Here is a 15068-nt window from a genome sequence, read left to right as displayed (position 1 = left end):
CCAACTAGAACCGGGCTCGTTCTGAGGACCGCAACAGAACCAGGCATCGTCAGCTGGACACCCAACACCCACCTAGGTATCTCGCTGTATGACTCATCCCAGTCACCGTAGATGAGGCCAACGGCCTTCTGCTTCGCCATCCAAACCCTCCTGTAAGTCGGCCTAAAACCAAAATGCGCTGCCGTGGCGTTCAGGAGCACCTTTATGCTAACCGATGCGTCAGCCCTAACCATTGGCATAATGAACGCCGAAATCACAGAATGATCCAAACTTCTGTGATCACTTGATATGGATGTGGCCAGGCAAGTGTGAGGGCCATTGTACCGTTTGACCTCCCAAATGCACTTGCGCTTCCGGAGACTGAGCCGAATCAACCATGTGCACCCATTCCCGAACTCCGAACACTTGCCCACATACCGGCGGTGATCGGACTCCACCACCTTGTACTGTACCCCTCGCCGGATGCTGTAAGTCTTCACACTTAACAGGGCCTCATCTTTATCCTGGAATTGCTGACCAACCTGGAACTCTGTGAGACCAGCATTTCCTTCCGCATCTCTAGCTCCGAATCCAACAGGGTGACCTAGCGCACCCTCATGCGTCATGGCGTCCAGGTCCAGAGAAGAAAAATATGGTGGATACTGCTGTGTGCCAGAGCTAGAACCACCGCCAGCCAATGCAGGCCCAGCCGCTTGAACCTCGTCCCCGCTATCATCCTCAATCGTTTCGGGCTCAACGTCGTCCTCATCAGGATCACCCAATTCTCCGTCTCCGACGCCAACCGGTGGAACGCCCTGTAAAGCGTTTGCCAGAACATCAAAGGATCCTACCTCGTCGCGGACACCGTCATTCAAATCAACAGCAAATGACGGAGAGGCGACAAGTTGGGCCGCTGGCTCGTAAACTGGTACGGAGGAAGAGGCCACAGCAGCCATCGAACTGGAGCCAGCTGCCGTGGCTACATTGGCGGTATTCCGGTTCGAACCCCCTGAGCTGGATACCACATCAACCAGCTTTGCCAGCAACTCTGGTGTGCGGACCTCCGGAAACTGCCTCCGACAAAGAAACATGACTTGGAGGTCCTCATCACTACCAATCGTCAGACAATCATACTTCACCGTATCGTGCAGGATCGTGACTGGAATGCGATAGAAAAACTTCTTAATCCGCTTCGCACCTTCCAGGCCAAGTTTCATCAGCACAGCTCTAACCAGGTCATCATAGCTTGTCGTTCGATTCACCACAATATAGAGAGGATTCTTATCTGTGAACTTCACTCCGGACCGAGTTTTCCTCTTGATGGATCCTTTGTGGTGTACCAAAACAGCAAAACTCTCCTCCTCACTAGCCATCTTACGTCCTCTAATGAGAGCAATTCACGTTTACAGCGTTTATATAGAGCTCTGATTCCTACTAATTCGAACTAACCTGGTTCGAACCATCATACATGTAATTCGAACCAAGCCGGTTCGAATTACTACAATCAACCTCTCTTTGGTTCGAACCAACCTGGTTCGAACCAAGAAAGCATGTAATTCGAACCAGCCTGGTTCGAATTACTACAACCAAGCTCTCTCCCCATAATTCGAACCAACCAGGTTCGAATTACATGCTTTCTTGGTTCGAACCAATCTGGTTCGAATTATTCAAACTTTTCCAGTAGTAGTTCGAACCAAGTTGGTTCGAATTACTAGTTAATACAGTTCGAACCATGGTGGTTCGATTTATATAAAAATGCCTCTTGGCTTATTGCTGAAACAAATTTCTGTTTGGCGTATTTTGGTTAAACTTTTCTGCATGTGGCTTAATATGGTTTTTTGCCCAAAAAATCGTATAGGACAAAGGTTTAATTGATTAAGAATACTAAGGTAATATAAGTTTTTTAGTTATTATTTTCATACGAAAGAGTTAAATTTTTTATTAATAATTAATTTTAATATTCATTATCTAAAACTAGAAAAAATTTAATGTGTATACTTTTACATTTTGATTTAATATTAAATCTGTTACACAAATAAAAATAATTAATTTTTATGTTTTTTTTAAATAATATATTTTCTCTTTCTCTCTCTATATAGTTAGATATTAGTATTAAAAATTTTATATTGATAGTTATAAAATTAATTCAAAATTAATTTTTTTGAAACAATTGGGTCTTGATTCTAATTATTAATTATAACATTATTATTCTCTCCAAGTTATAGATAATAAATATTTGAAGGAAGAGAAGTGAAAATATAGATTAGAAAGATAAGCGATAAAAATTTTAAATTAAATAAAAAATTAAAAAATATACATATAATAATAATAACAATAATATATTTTTTGTGAATAATATTATTGGATTTTTTTAATTATATTATTTTATTAATTTTAGTTTTTGTAGAATTGAAAGATAGAGAGAGAAAGATAAAAAAGAAGAATGGGAGATAGAATTTGTTAATTTTAGAGAGAAAGATTTTATTTTAATTGTAATGAAAGAATATTTCGTGACATATTTTAGTTTGTTAAATTAGTAATATAGAATATAAATTATATGTTATATATAGAATGGAAATGGTAGAGAGAAATAAAGAAGGAAAGAGATGCATATAAGAAGATAGAGAAATATAATTTATTAATTTTAGAGAGAAATATTTTATTTTAATTTTAATAAAAAATATTATGTGATATATTTGGGTTGTTAAATTAATAATATAACATAACTATATTTTAATTTTAATTGTAATTAAAAAATATCATGCACATTTTAATTGTGAAATTTATAATTAATTATTAATAATGATATATAAAAAAGGATAAAGTAAGTGAAAAAATGAAAAAATAAAAGAGAAAAGTATCATTTAGACATTGCGATGATACTTTCATTTACTCTAAATTAGACAAATTCTTTGGCGGCTATGAGTTTGGTGCCAAATTTATCTTTTATGGTAAATTTTTGATATTTAAAAATAATTTATTTTTATATTTTTAAATTAAATATTAATTTTTAGTTTTTTAAATAAATTAGACAATTATATATAGGTACCATAACAAACATTCTAAAATTAAATTTGAATAAATACTGAAATTGATCCTCAAAAAATTTTAGATGAAACACTTTGGTCATTAACAAATTTGTCTAAAAATCTTTGGAAATTAATTTGCTGGACATATTAGTCTTTTTGTCGGTTTAAAAAAGAGTAATTTGTTTTAAAGTAATACTTTTTGAGATCTAATTGTCTTATAATAAAATTTGTTAAATAGTGTTTGTAAACGAAGATTGAAGTTGAGATTCAGTATTGTATTTGATAGATAAATATTGAAACTAAAATTTCAGTCTCAGAATATAAAATTTTAATCTTTTTAATACCGTTAAAAAGTAGAGACATAATAGACTAAAATTTTTGGAATAAAAATTAAAATTTTAATAATATTTACTTTTAAAATTATTTTCATTCAACTTTTCAAATTCAAAATCTAATCCTATTTTCTTTTTTTTTAACATGATATTGAGACATAATTCAATTTTGTATACTTTACACTAAATACAATACAAAGACTTAATTTAATCTCTATTTTTTATAGGGGTGTTCATGGATCGGATCGTATCCGCAGATCCGCAGTAAATATCCGCATTAGATCCGAAAATTGCGGATACTTGATCGGATCGGATCGCGGATATCTGTTTTACATCCGCATATCCGATCTGCGGATTCACAGATCCGCACAATAATAATTAAAAATAAATAAATATATATATGTTTGGTATTATATTTACTTTTTTGTATGTTTTAGTTAGTAATTATTATTCATATATTGTATTATTTTATTTTTGTTATTTAGAAAAAGTTTGATTAAAAATATTTTAGGAATAAATAAGTTTAAAAGTGTAAAAAAATATTTTTATTGAATTTTTTACATTGAAATATAATTAAAAAGAGAATGTTTAATTATGCGGATATATTCGATATCCGATCGCACCGGATTGAATCCGACACAAAAATACGCGGATATCATATCCGATCTGATCCGATGAAAATTGTGCAGATCGGATCGAATTTTCAGCCAAATCCGATCCGATCCGATCCAATTCGATCCGCGTACACCCTAATTTTTTACTCTCAGTCTTTTTTTTCAAATACAATTTTATAGATTTATTTGTCTAATACACATATTAAAACATTAATTAAAAGCAATGACTGAAAAACCAATTTGTTCGATGAGAATTTCTCAAAAATTTCTAAAAAGTAAACATTTATTAAATATTAAAATAAGAGCGTCATAAAATGCTAAACCTCTTTTTGAAGAGTATACAAAAGAAGCACTAAATCCTAAAAAAAAAAAGAAGCACGCTTTTGTGCTGCCAAAAAAAATAATTTATTTTTCTCAATTTAATTTTCTTTAGAGATTAATTCGAATATTGACGCATTAAATTTTTTGAGCATCCTAGTCACCTCGTCAACTTTAATTTTTCTTCCAACATTTAATATTTATCAAGAAGAATCTTGACCTTTTATTCTCTACACATGACCTATTTTGGGTACATGAATATTGACCGAGAAAAATAAATACTACTACTCATTTTATATTATTTAATATTTCTGAAATTAATTTGATAGATTTCTTACCTTAATTACAATTTGAGCGTTGAATGTGAGGTTTGTATATATAATAATACAATAGTATCTTAAAAAATATTTAGGAAATGATAGTAGTAAGTAGTAACACCGTTTTGTTTGTTACTCTTTTGAGGTAGTAACAGTTTGCCAAAAAGGTGGTATCACCGTGTGAAAAGTCAACTACCCCTTTTTGGATTCATTCATTTTTGTAAGGCTTTCAAGAGCCCACATGTGTATGCGTTTTATCTCTCTGTCCTTTCTCTTCCCTTTACCCACCTCTCTCTCTCTCTCTCTCTCTCCTTTCTTATCTGTGCAAAAATCTATAAGCAGTTTCATTTTCTAAAGTCTAAGCCTTTTCTTTAAAGATATATATATATTTTTTTCAGCATCTTGGAAGCTTTTCAGCATAGTCAATTAGCTTGGCTTAGCATGCATAGTCATAGAACGAGACATATCACTCATCACTCAAATAGTAGTAGGGGGGGTAGGGTTACCATGCTTCATTTTTAACCACACCTCATCACTGAAACTTCTCTCTCTCTCTCTCTCTCTCTCTCTCTCTGAGAGTCTTCTCTTCTTCCTTCACCATTCACAGTAGTACTACAAGCTTTCTTTTTGCTCTTTCTTTCTCTCTAACTACTAGGAAGAAAGAGAAAAATAATAGAAATCTATTATTACTGTTGTTATTATTATTTGCTTTTTTCTTGCTAGACATTGGGGCTTTATCCTTCTGTCTTCTCTCTCTTTTTCCGTCCTTTGTTTTCCTCCTTAGCTTGAAAAAGGTTGAATTTTGATCACGCCTTCAAGTATATAACGCTGATTCTGAGATACCCTTTTCATATTTCGAGGTCCTCTATTCATTGAAAATTCTGGGGGTACCTGAATTCACTCAGAAAATGAAAAATCATTGATGACTTTCTCTGCTAAGTCATTTCAGCTTTGCTAGAATAAGAAAAAGGTTAGAGGGAAGGACAAAAAGGGAAGCAAAAGTGGCTACTTTGATGAGTTTTGGGGGGTTCCTTGAGAACAAACAAGGTGGTGGTGGTGCCAGAATGGTGGCTGAAATACCTTACAGCAACGGTTCTTCAAACCACCACCACCATCACCACCACATGGAAGCAGCAACAGCAGCGACAATAATGGCTTCTGGTGCAATCTCACATCCTCATTTGGCCAAATCCATGTTCAACAACTCACCTGCTCTCTCTCTAGCACTTGTAAGACATACACAAATTCATTCATATCATATCTTTTTGATCTTGGATTTTGATGGTGTTAGTTGCTTATTGCTTTACTCTTCTCTTTTTTTTCTTTAGCAGCAAACAAATATGGATGGGCAAGGGGATGTGATGAACAATAATAACAGGTTGTTGGTGGGTGATAATAATAATAATAACAATAATAATACTACTAATAATAATAATTATGAGGGAAACATGATGAGCAACAACAATGGTTTGAGAAGGAGCAGGGAAGAAGAGCATGAAAGCAGATCTGGGAGTGATAACATGGACGGTGCCTCAGGTGATGATGATCTTGATGCTGCCGACATCAACAACAACAAACCCAGGAAGAAGCGTTACCACCGACACACCCCTCAGCAAATTCAAGAACTTGAAGCGTACATAAACAACTCTTACTTTCATTTCATAAAAGACAAAAAAAGCTGCTTTTTTTTAAAAAAAAAAACAAGTTTATTTCTTCTCTCCTTTCTTCAAGGTTGCATCAAATTTTGATGGGGTTTATGATTTTTTTTTTTTTTTGGATTATGGGTTTTAGGCTGTTCAAGGAGTGTCCTCACCCTGATGAGAAGCAAAGGCTTGAACTAAGCAAAAGGCTATGCTTGGAAACAAGGCAAGTGAAGTTTTGGTTCCAAAATAGAAGAACTCAAATGAAGGTAAGGAAGGAATCATATTCACATACAAGACATATACACAAATCCCAATTAGTCCTAACCAATTTTTGCAAGTCATTTTCACACTTTTACATAAAGTGCAAAAGGAAATTTCTCTTGCTATTGTGGAGTGTGGACCATTGAAACCTTAAAATTTTTTTCTCTTTGTTTATGGATGTTTTTGTTTTTCTTTGTGTTAGACACAATTGGAACGCCATGAGAACACATTACTCCGGCAAGAGAACGATAAGCTTAGAGCAGAAAACATGTCATTGAGGGAAGCAATGAGGAACCCCATTTGCACAAACTGTGGAGGACCAACCATGATTGGTGAAATCTCATTGGAAGAACAGCATCTACGAATCGAAAATGCGAGGTTAAAGGACGAGTTAGACCGGGTGTGCGCACTCGCCGGAAAGTTCTTAGGCCGGCCCATTCCCTCAATTGCTCCTCATCCTCCATTACCAAACTCAAGCTTAGAGCTTGGAGTTGGAAATAACAATAACAGCAGCAATGGAGGCTTTGTTGTGGGTTCAACAATGCCATTAGGGCCTGATTTTGTTGGAATGGGCATTTCATCAAACACCTTAGGGGTGTTATCACCAACACCACCAAGCAGGGGAATTGCGACAACAAATGGGATGAATTCTTCAAATACATCATCTGGGTATGAGAGATCAATGGTTTTGGAGCTTGCATTGGGTGCAATGGATGAGTTGGTGAAGATGGCACAAAGTGGAGAACCACTTTGGATAAGGGGAATGGAAATGGGAGGAAGGGAAGTGTTGAACCATGAAGAGTACAGTAGAACAGTGACACCTTGCATTGGTTTGAGACCCAATGGGTTTGTCTCTGAGGCTTCTAGGGAAACTGCCATTGTCATCATCAATAGCTTGCCTCTTGTTGACACTTTAATGGACTCAGTAATTTCTTTCAACTACCAATTTTTTTTCTTCTCTCATTATTCTATATGTTCTCATTTCTTTCTCTTTCAGTTTATTTTAATGTGTAAAATTCATCTATTTTCAAATAAAATATTATTGAATTGAAAACAGAAATCAATCTACTTTTAGCTGGATATTTTTTAAAAGAGAATGCCATTGATTTTAGTTTGTTTTCACTAAATTCAAAAATATTTTTATAGGTATAGAATCTTTGAATATGTTTGGTTTATATTTTTATTTTTAGTTTTTTCATCAGAATTTTATTAAAAAAAATTAAGGTAAAAATAAAATATAAAATTTTATTATTTTTATTTTTTTATAAAATTCTAAAAATAAAAAATATTAAAAAATAAAATGCAAATAAGACTAAATACATCCGTATTTTTCTTATTTCATATTTCAGTTGCTAATCCAAATTTTCGTTAGTTGTTAAATGTATTTATTTATTTTTTCTCATGCATTTATGTTGATGTATGTAATATTTACGGATATAATGCGTATAACTTATTTTCATTATTATCTTTTTCACATTCAGAATCGATGGTCAGAAATGTTCCCTTGTATGGTTGCAAGAACTTCTACAACAGAAGTGATATCTAGTGGAATAAATGGAACTAGAAACGGTGCACTTCAACTTGTAAGTTAGTTAATTAAATTAGATATTTTACTTTTTATTTTTTTTTTCCTATTGAATTTAACTAACTGATAATAAAATAAAATAAATTTGAGTCATCAGATGCAAGCTGAACTGCAAGTGCTTTCACCATTGGTTCCTGTTAGAGAGGTCAATTTTCTAAGATTTTGCAAACAACATGCAGAAGGGGTTTGGGCTGTGGTTGATGTGTCCATAGACACCATTAGAGAACCTTCTTCTGCTGCACCAACTTTTGTTAGCTGTAGAAGACTCCCTTCTGGTTGTGTTATACAAGACATGCCTAATGGTTACTCTAAGGTAATAATTTAATTTAATTTTTCTAAAAATTATTATTTCATTGGTGTTTGGTTGTAGATGCATGATTTTATTGTGTTATTACTGCATTTTTAGTATCCCAATAATCTCTTTTTGAAGACAGTAAAAATGATTTACATTCTGTCCAAACATTGTGTTGTGAATAGTATTATTATATAAATGTTGTAGCATATATAGTACTATAGGACTAAATTGTACTATATCATCTATACACATCAGCTTTGATGTTTTCCTCACATTTATTGTATTTTTCCCAAGTGGTTGCAAGTAAATGCAACATGGTAGTTGAAATTTTTAAAATAAACTTAACTAATAATAATATTTATGTCTTTATATATTCATCTCACTTTCTATATAATAAATTTAGCAGTATTATTATTATTAATATTATTTTAAAGTTGGGGGGGAAAACACCAGGCTAAGGAATCATGGGGCTTTTGCATTTCCAAGCCACATAAAAAAAGAGCTCCTAATTCAAAGTAACACTCATAAACTAGTTTTAGTGTATACTCACTGTAGAACCATTCTGTCAGTGATGATTCCCATAATAATATTTATATATTTAATTTAGCTTCTCAAAGAATTTGCACCCTGGGTTAGGATGCTTCTTCCCCTTGTCCCTCATCAATTATATTCCAGACTTCAGTTCTCAGCAATAAATTTTCTATATCTCTTTTGAATAATACAACATGTTGCACAAATCTAGGTTAATCCATATTATTAGTTTAATCAATAGAAGCCTCTCCTATTACTTAAATTTCTGTACCATGTATGTAACACATTAATTACGTATATCCAATTTTGTTTGTAGTAATAATAATAAATAATAATTTTGCCACCTACTTCTTGATCCTATAAACAATTCATATGATGTTTCTATTCCAATCTTTTATGCTACATCGGTAGTAGCATTGTTATTCAATATATAACAATATGTGACCTGGTTCCAGCACCCTATTATAAAAGTGTATATAGGTCTCTAACATTTAAATTAAATATAAATTATTTAGAATAATGCAAAGACCCTCTTTGAGTCAAAACCAAAGACTGAACATTTTGTCTGTATCTTATGGGTGTTTGGGGCCATATTTACAAATCTCGATGCTCCTTAACACATTGCACGTAGCTCCTCCAAATCCTGCATTACTTTATCCACTACTAATTTTTTTATTGTTCTTGATCTGATTCCATCAGATGAAGATACCTTGTCCCTTCCTTCGCCACAATCTTTAGGCTTCTTCCCGAGGTTTTCTTTCCATAGTCTATGTGCTATATATGCTTTAGGATTTTAAGAAGTGGAATAATAATTACAAATATTGAAATTAATCATCTTTTTAGAAGATTTATATATATAGTAGCTAGTATATAGTGACAAGTAACATAGTTTTTGTATCTCTTCTCTCTAAATTCGTGTTAATATATTATTTATTCTAAAATACACCTTAACATTGTCTAATAGAAATGATACTTGGATAATATTTAAATATATTGCCACAAAGATATACAATAAGTTATAAGTAATGCCACTTTTTTTTTTCTGTGAAATTTCTATATATGTTCTTTTTCTTTTTATTTCTATAATATAAGATTAAACTAAATTATTTTGTGATCCATTTGATTAAAATATTCTTTAATCAGGGTATAGTTATATATAAATTAGTTATAGTGATTTGTTTCAGTATAATATTATTGTGATAAATATTTTTTATTATAAAAATATTTTAACTCGTTATACAAATATTTAATTTAAAACTTTTATATATTTAATTTTATGATTAACAATAAAACATTAAAAATAAGTAAATTTATTATATCAGTAATAATATATTTTATATTATTATTATTTGAATTAGATAAACAATTGTCACTAATTTAAACATATAATTATAATAATTATTAACAATATTTTGGTCAAATGAGCTAAAAAATAGTTTATTTTAATATTTTATGGGAGGAGAGTGTTATTTTCTTTTAAATTAATTTGCCCTTTTTTTCTTTTACAACGAAGATGTTCTCTCACCCAAGAAGGGCATAAAAATTTGCCTTTTGCACGAAAACTAGGTCACGGGCACACTTAGCAAGTGTCCTTTGTCGTGTACTATATACTTAAAATTAATGGCACGCAGAGAACAGTTATTACTGACTATATTGCAACATTATTATAAAATGAGAGAGTAAAATTAAAATGATATAAATGCAGGTGACATGGGTGGAGCATGCAGAATATGATGAAAGCCAAATCCACGAGCTGTATAGGCCATTGGTGAGTTCAGGAATGGGGTTTGGTGCACAACGTTGGATTGCAACTCTTCAACGCCAATGCGAGTGCCTAGCCATCTTAATGTCCTCTGCTGTTTCCCCTCCTGAACACTCTGGTTAGTTAGTTAGTTACTTCTATGCATTCATTATAGAAAAATATTAAGAGTCATCAAAATTTATTATTTTTGGTCATCACTCGTCAAAATCACTTTTCATTTAATCATCAACTCAATTTTTTTAGTTTATTTTTTTAATCTAATAATAAAAAAAATAATCACTTTTCATTTAATCATCAACTCAATTTTTTTAGTTTATTTTTTTAATCTAATAATAAAAAAAATAATAAATTCTGATGACTCTCTACATTTTTTTGTTGATATAAACTACCAATTATTGTTAATTAAATTTTATAGTAAATAAGTATTAGTGGTTAGTTAGGTTATCTTTGTCTAATAATTTATCTACTATACCGAGTGTCTAAAGTTCATTATACAAAAATATTTGAGGGTCATATATAGTTTGAAAATAAAAAGAAAAGCTATAAATTTTTTTTATGGTATTTATTTTTTATTTAATTATTATTGATAAAATAAATGAATAATTTTAGATGTAATAAATATATAATTATATATATTATATATATAACTATAAATATTAAATTAAATTAAATAATTTTAAATTATTATGTTATGAATAAATTGCATAAAAAAAAAGGTACTTTATAAAACTATCTTTAATATTAATATTCACTATTTTTACTATTAATATCAACTATACTACTCTATACTCACATTCACTTATTAGCTTATTCCAATTTACTAAACAGCTTTTTATTAGAAAAATAAATTATATACAAAAGCTATAAGAAAAGATATTTATGAGTTAAAATAGACATAAAATTGTATACTCTCACTATCATATAATTCATTTATAAAAAGAATACATATATAGAACTAATTTTTAATTAGTTAATTATTTTATTATAAAATTACTGTTTTAACTTTTACTTTTTAAAGAGTTTAGAATTTAAGATAGAATTTAAAATTTAGGATGAAAAGGTAAATTTAGAAAAATTATATTGTATGAAAAATTAATTCCCTAGTTAATTTTTTTTATTTAAATATGATAGATGTAATGCTACGACATTATATACAAAATAATCACAAAAACTACAATTCATCATGCACCCTAACTCAACGAGTTATATTTGTTAATTTAAATTATAAATTTTGGCAGCAATAACATCGAGTGGAAGGCGTAGCATGCTGAAGCTGGCGCAACGCATGACCAACAACTTCTGTGCTGGTGTTTGTGCCTCAACGGTGCACAAATGGAACAAGCTCAACGCCGGCAACTTCGGCGAAGACGTGAGGGTGATGACAAGGAAGAGCCTTGATGATCCCGGGGAGCCTCCTGGGATCGTCCTGAGCGCAGCCACATCAGTGTGGCTGCCAGTCTCGCCCCAGAGGCTCTTTGATTTCCTCCGCGACGAGAGGCTGAGGAGCGAGTGGGACATACTTTCCAATGGCGGACCCATGCAGGAGATGGCTCACATTGCCAAGGGACAAGACCATGGCAACTGTGTTTCACTACTACGAGCCAGTGTAAGTTTTCTATTTCACACTATTCATATTCTTATATTTTTCTCATTTAATGTTAGCGTTAATTTTTAGTATATCATTATATTAGTTATTTGATATTCAATTAATTGATTTAATTGTGCATTAGAAAGTGACAAAGATAAGGGGAAAAAAAGAGTATATTTTTGTTTGGTATTAAGAATAAGATTGAATAAAATATGTTTTGGGAGAATGTTTTCAGCCTTGGTTTATTGAAAATGATAGGATAAGGTTGGATTTTATTAAGAGAAATGAATGAATGGATAGATATGTTAACTTATTTTCTCATAATTAATGGTTTCGAAAACAATGAATAATACGATAGGGAGCGTCTTCCTAGGAATAGTACTTGTTCAATATTAAACGACAATTTTTAATTATAACAATGTAACTCTTTGCGTTATAGTATGATTTCATTCTGAAAAATATTGAAACGAAAATGAAAACGAAAACTCCTCCTAATTTTAATCAATTTGTTTAGACTGAAAATCTAATACTTTTTCTACATATTATTATTATTATTATTATTATTTTATCCAACCTGTGAAGGTAGCTATATTAGTTTGCATTGTTGTTTAGTGAGAAAAATGTCCGTGAGATGAAGGAAGAAAACGTCAAATGTAGATTTTGTCGTGTAGTGTTGGGATGAAAAAGGTGAAATCAAAGAAGGGACAGGTTCGGAAATATTGGAAGTATCTATCAAGACAACTCTCGGCAGAAATGGGCAGCGTTTGTTTCAGCATAACTTTTGCCCAAAAAAAGTCAAAATAACAGCAACTTTTGTCAACTTTCTACCCTTTTTATTTTATTATTTCTCACTTCTGAGTTCTGACCTCATTGTTTCTTGCTAAAATAAATTCTTTCCCAAAATAAATTTAATTTTACAAGAAGGAAAAAAAAGTGGTACCAAAGGGTTTGACTAGCCCCCCATACTGACCTCAACGAAAATGACAACACAAAAATACTGATTATATTTTTTTATTTCTATTTTTTTCTTCTTCTTCAGGCTATGAATTCAAATCAGAGTAGCATGTTGATATTGCAAGAGACATGCACAGACGCGTCTGGGTCGCTTGTAGTGTACGCGCCAGTGGACATTCCAGCCATGCATTTGGTCATGAATGGCGGTGACTCGGCTTACGTGGCGCTTCTGCCATCTGGATTCGCCGTTGCACCTGACGGATCTGGTGGCAGAAATGACCACAATACCGTGTCACAACCCGGAGGTGGGTCACTTCTCACGGTGGCGTTTCAGATACTCGTGAACAGCCTCCCTACGGCGAAACTCACGGTGGAGTCGGTGGAGACGGTGAACAACCTCATCTCATGTACGGTTCAGAAGATAAAAGCGGCACTTCAATCCGAGGGTTGACTGTCACGTGACGCAATATTCGGTCGCGTGAGTCCTTTCTTTTTATTTTTTCTTTTTGTTGGTTTAGAAGATTAATTAATTTACATTGAGTATTTATTTTATGTATCAGCATTTGTGTAGATTATGATTGTAATAGGTGGCGCGTGTGAAAGACGCGAGGGGTGAGGGGTGTTTGAGTCAAGAACGAACCGCGCGTGGAGAAGAATTCCTTGCATGGTGGTAAGGATCCGAGTTTGTGGGTTATAGGATCCTTAACACAAGGCAAGGGTGGTGGTTCGGGTATTGACTTGGGTCGACCCTTTGTTTAATTAAACAATGATCAATTAGAAAAGTGTAAAAAAAGAAAAGAGTCGAAATGGTAATATTTATATTTATTGGTACAATATCATCATTTGGATTTGTATTTGCTTGGGAAAATAATGCATATCGATCTCTTTGCTTAAGCAACAAGAATGGCAAAATGAATTTTGGACGAAAAATGTTACAAAAAATTAATTACTAAATTAATTATTATATATTTTGTTATAAATATAAATGTTTTTAATTTATTTTAAATATATTATTTATATTTTAATATATATTTTATACGAATAGTTAATTTTTTTATATATTTATAGCATGTATGATTGATTTTGGAGGAAAAGAAAATGAGTAGGGGTATTTTATGAGAAGAGGGCAATTTATATAAATAAATTTTAATTTTCATGCATACAACATAAAAAGTTTTATATAGATATTTATTATTTCATTAATAAAAATAATTAATTTTTAAATTTATTATTTAACAAATGATCTAAATCTATAAAACTAATTGAAAAATTGTATATAAATTAAAATTAAATTTATATATATATATATATATTATTATTCTGATTAGATTAAGAGAATATGAAAGAAAAGAAAATATGAAAAAAGAAAATGGATGAAAATATGAGTTTTTTGTTGTTTAATTTGGATAAGAAAGAAAAATAAAATTGAAGAAAAAAAGTAGTGTGAAATTCACCAAAATTTGTTCTTCTCAAAGATGAGAAAAAAATGAAGAGAAAACGTGTGAACAAGAATAAAATTACTAATTCACCCTTTGATTAATAAAAAATTTAAAAATTCTAAGGTATTAATATATTTTTTTTATCTTACTTTTTTTTAAATAGAACAAAATTATTTTTCTATTTTTTTATTTATTTTTTCTTTATCCAAACAACATATAAAATAATCTATTTTTTATTTTTTTTATTTTCATTTTCATTTTCCATCGTCTATCCAAAAAAAAAAAATAGTTGCATAGAGAGTATATATTACATGAGATAAAATTTGAAAATATAAAACAAATTCACATTTTGTTTGATAGTTGAAGTGATCTAAGTAATTAAAGCAACAAAAATCAACTATTAAATCAATTACATGTATAA

General features: G+C 31.3%; 1 protein-coding gene across 2 annotated transcripts; it reads left to right on the top strand.

Annotated features, from left to right (window-relative positions):
* The first annotated feature begins 4820 nt into the window (after nucleotides 1-4820).
* Nucleotides 4821-14042, top strand: LOC112744017 (homeobox-leucine zipper protein ANTHOCYANINLESS 2). Of its 2 annotated transcripts, none has more exons than XM_025793477.3 (9): nucleotides 4821-5818; nucleotides 5921-6222; nucleotides 6381-6498; nucleotides 6696-7418; nucleotides 7975-8076; nucleotides 8176-8391; nucleotides 10610-10784; nucleotides 11905-12272; nucleotides 13294-14042. In XM_025793477.3, the coding sequence occupies exons 1-9, from the start codon at nucleotides 5603-5605 to the stop codon at nucleotides 13657-13659; spliced, it is 2586 nt and encodes an 861-aa protein (XP_025649262.1). In that variant the 5' UTR covers nucleotides 4821-5602; the 3' UTR covers nucleotides 13660-14042. The 2 variants fall into 2 exon arrangements, with proteins under 2 accessions (XP_025649262.1, XP_025649261.1); XM_025793476.3 differs by having other exon boundaries at nucleotides 4833-5818; nucleotides 5918-6222.
* The last annotated feature ends 1026 nt before the right edge of the window (nucleotides 14043-15068 follow it).

The sequence above is a fragment of the Arachis hypogaea genome, chromosome 14, assembly GCF_003086295.3.
Source record: "Arachis hypogaea cultivar Tifrunner chromosome 14, arahy.Tifrunner.gnm2.J5K5, whole genome shotgun sequence".
Taxonomy (NCBI): Eukaryota; Viridiplantae; Streptophyta; class Magnoliopsida; order Fabales; family Fabaceae; genus Arachis; species Arachis hypogaea.
Note: the sequence above shows the minus strand (reverse complement) of the source record. Positions and strands in the feature narration are given on the sequence as shown.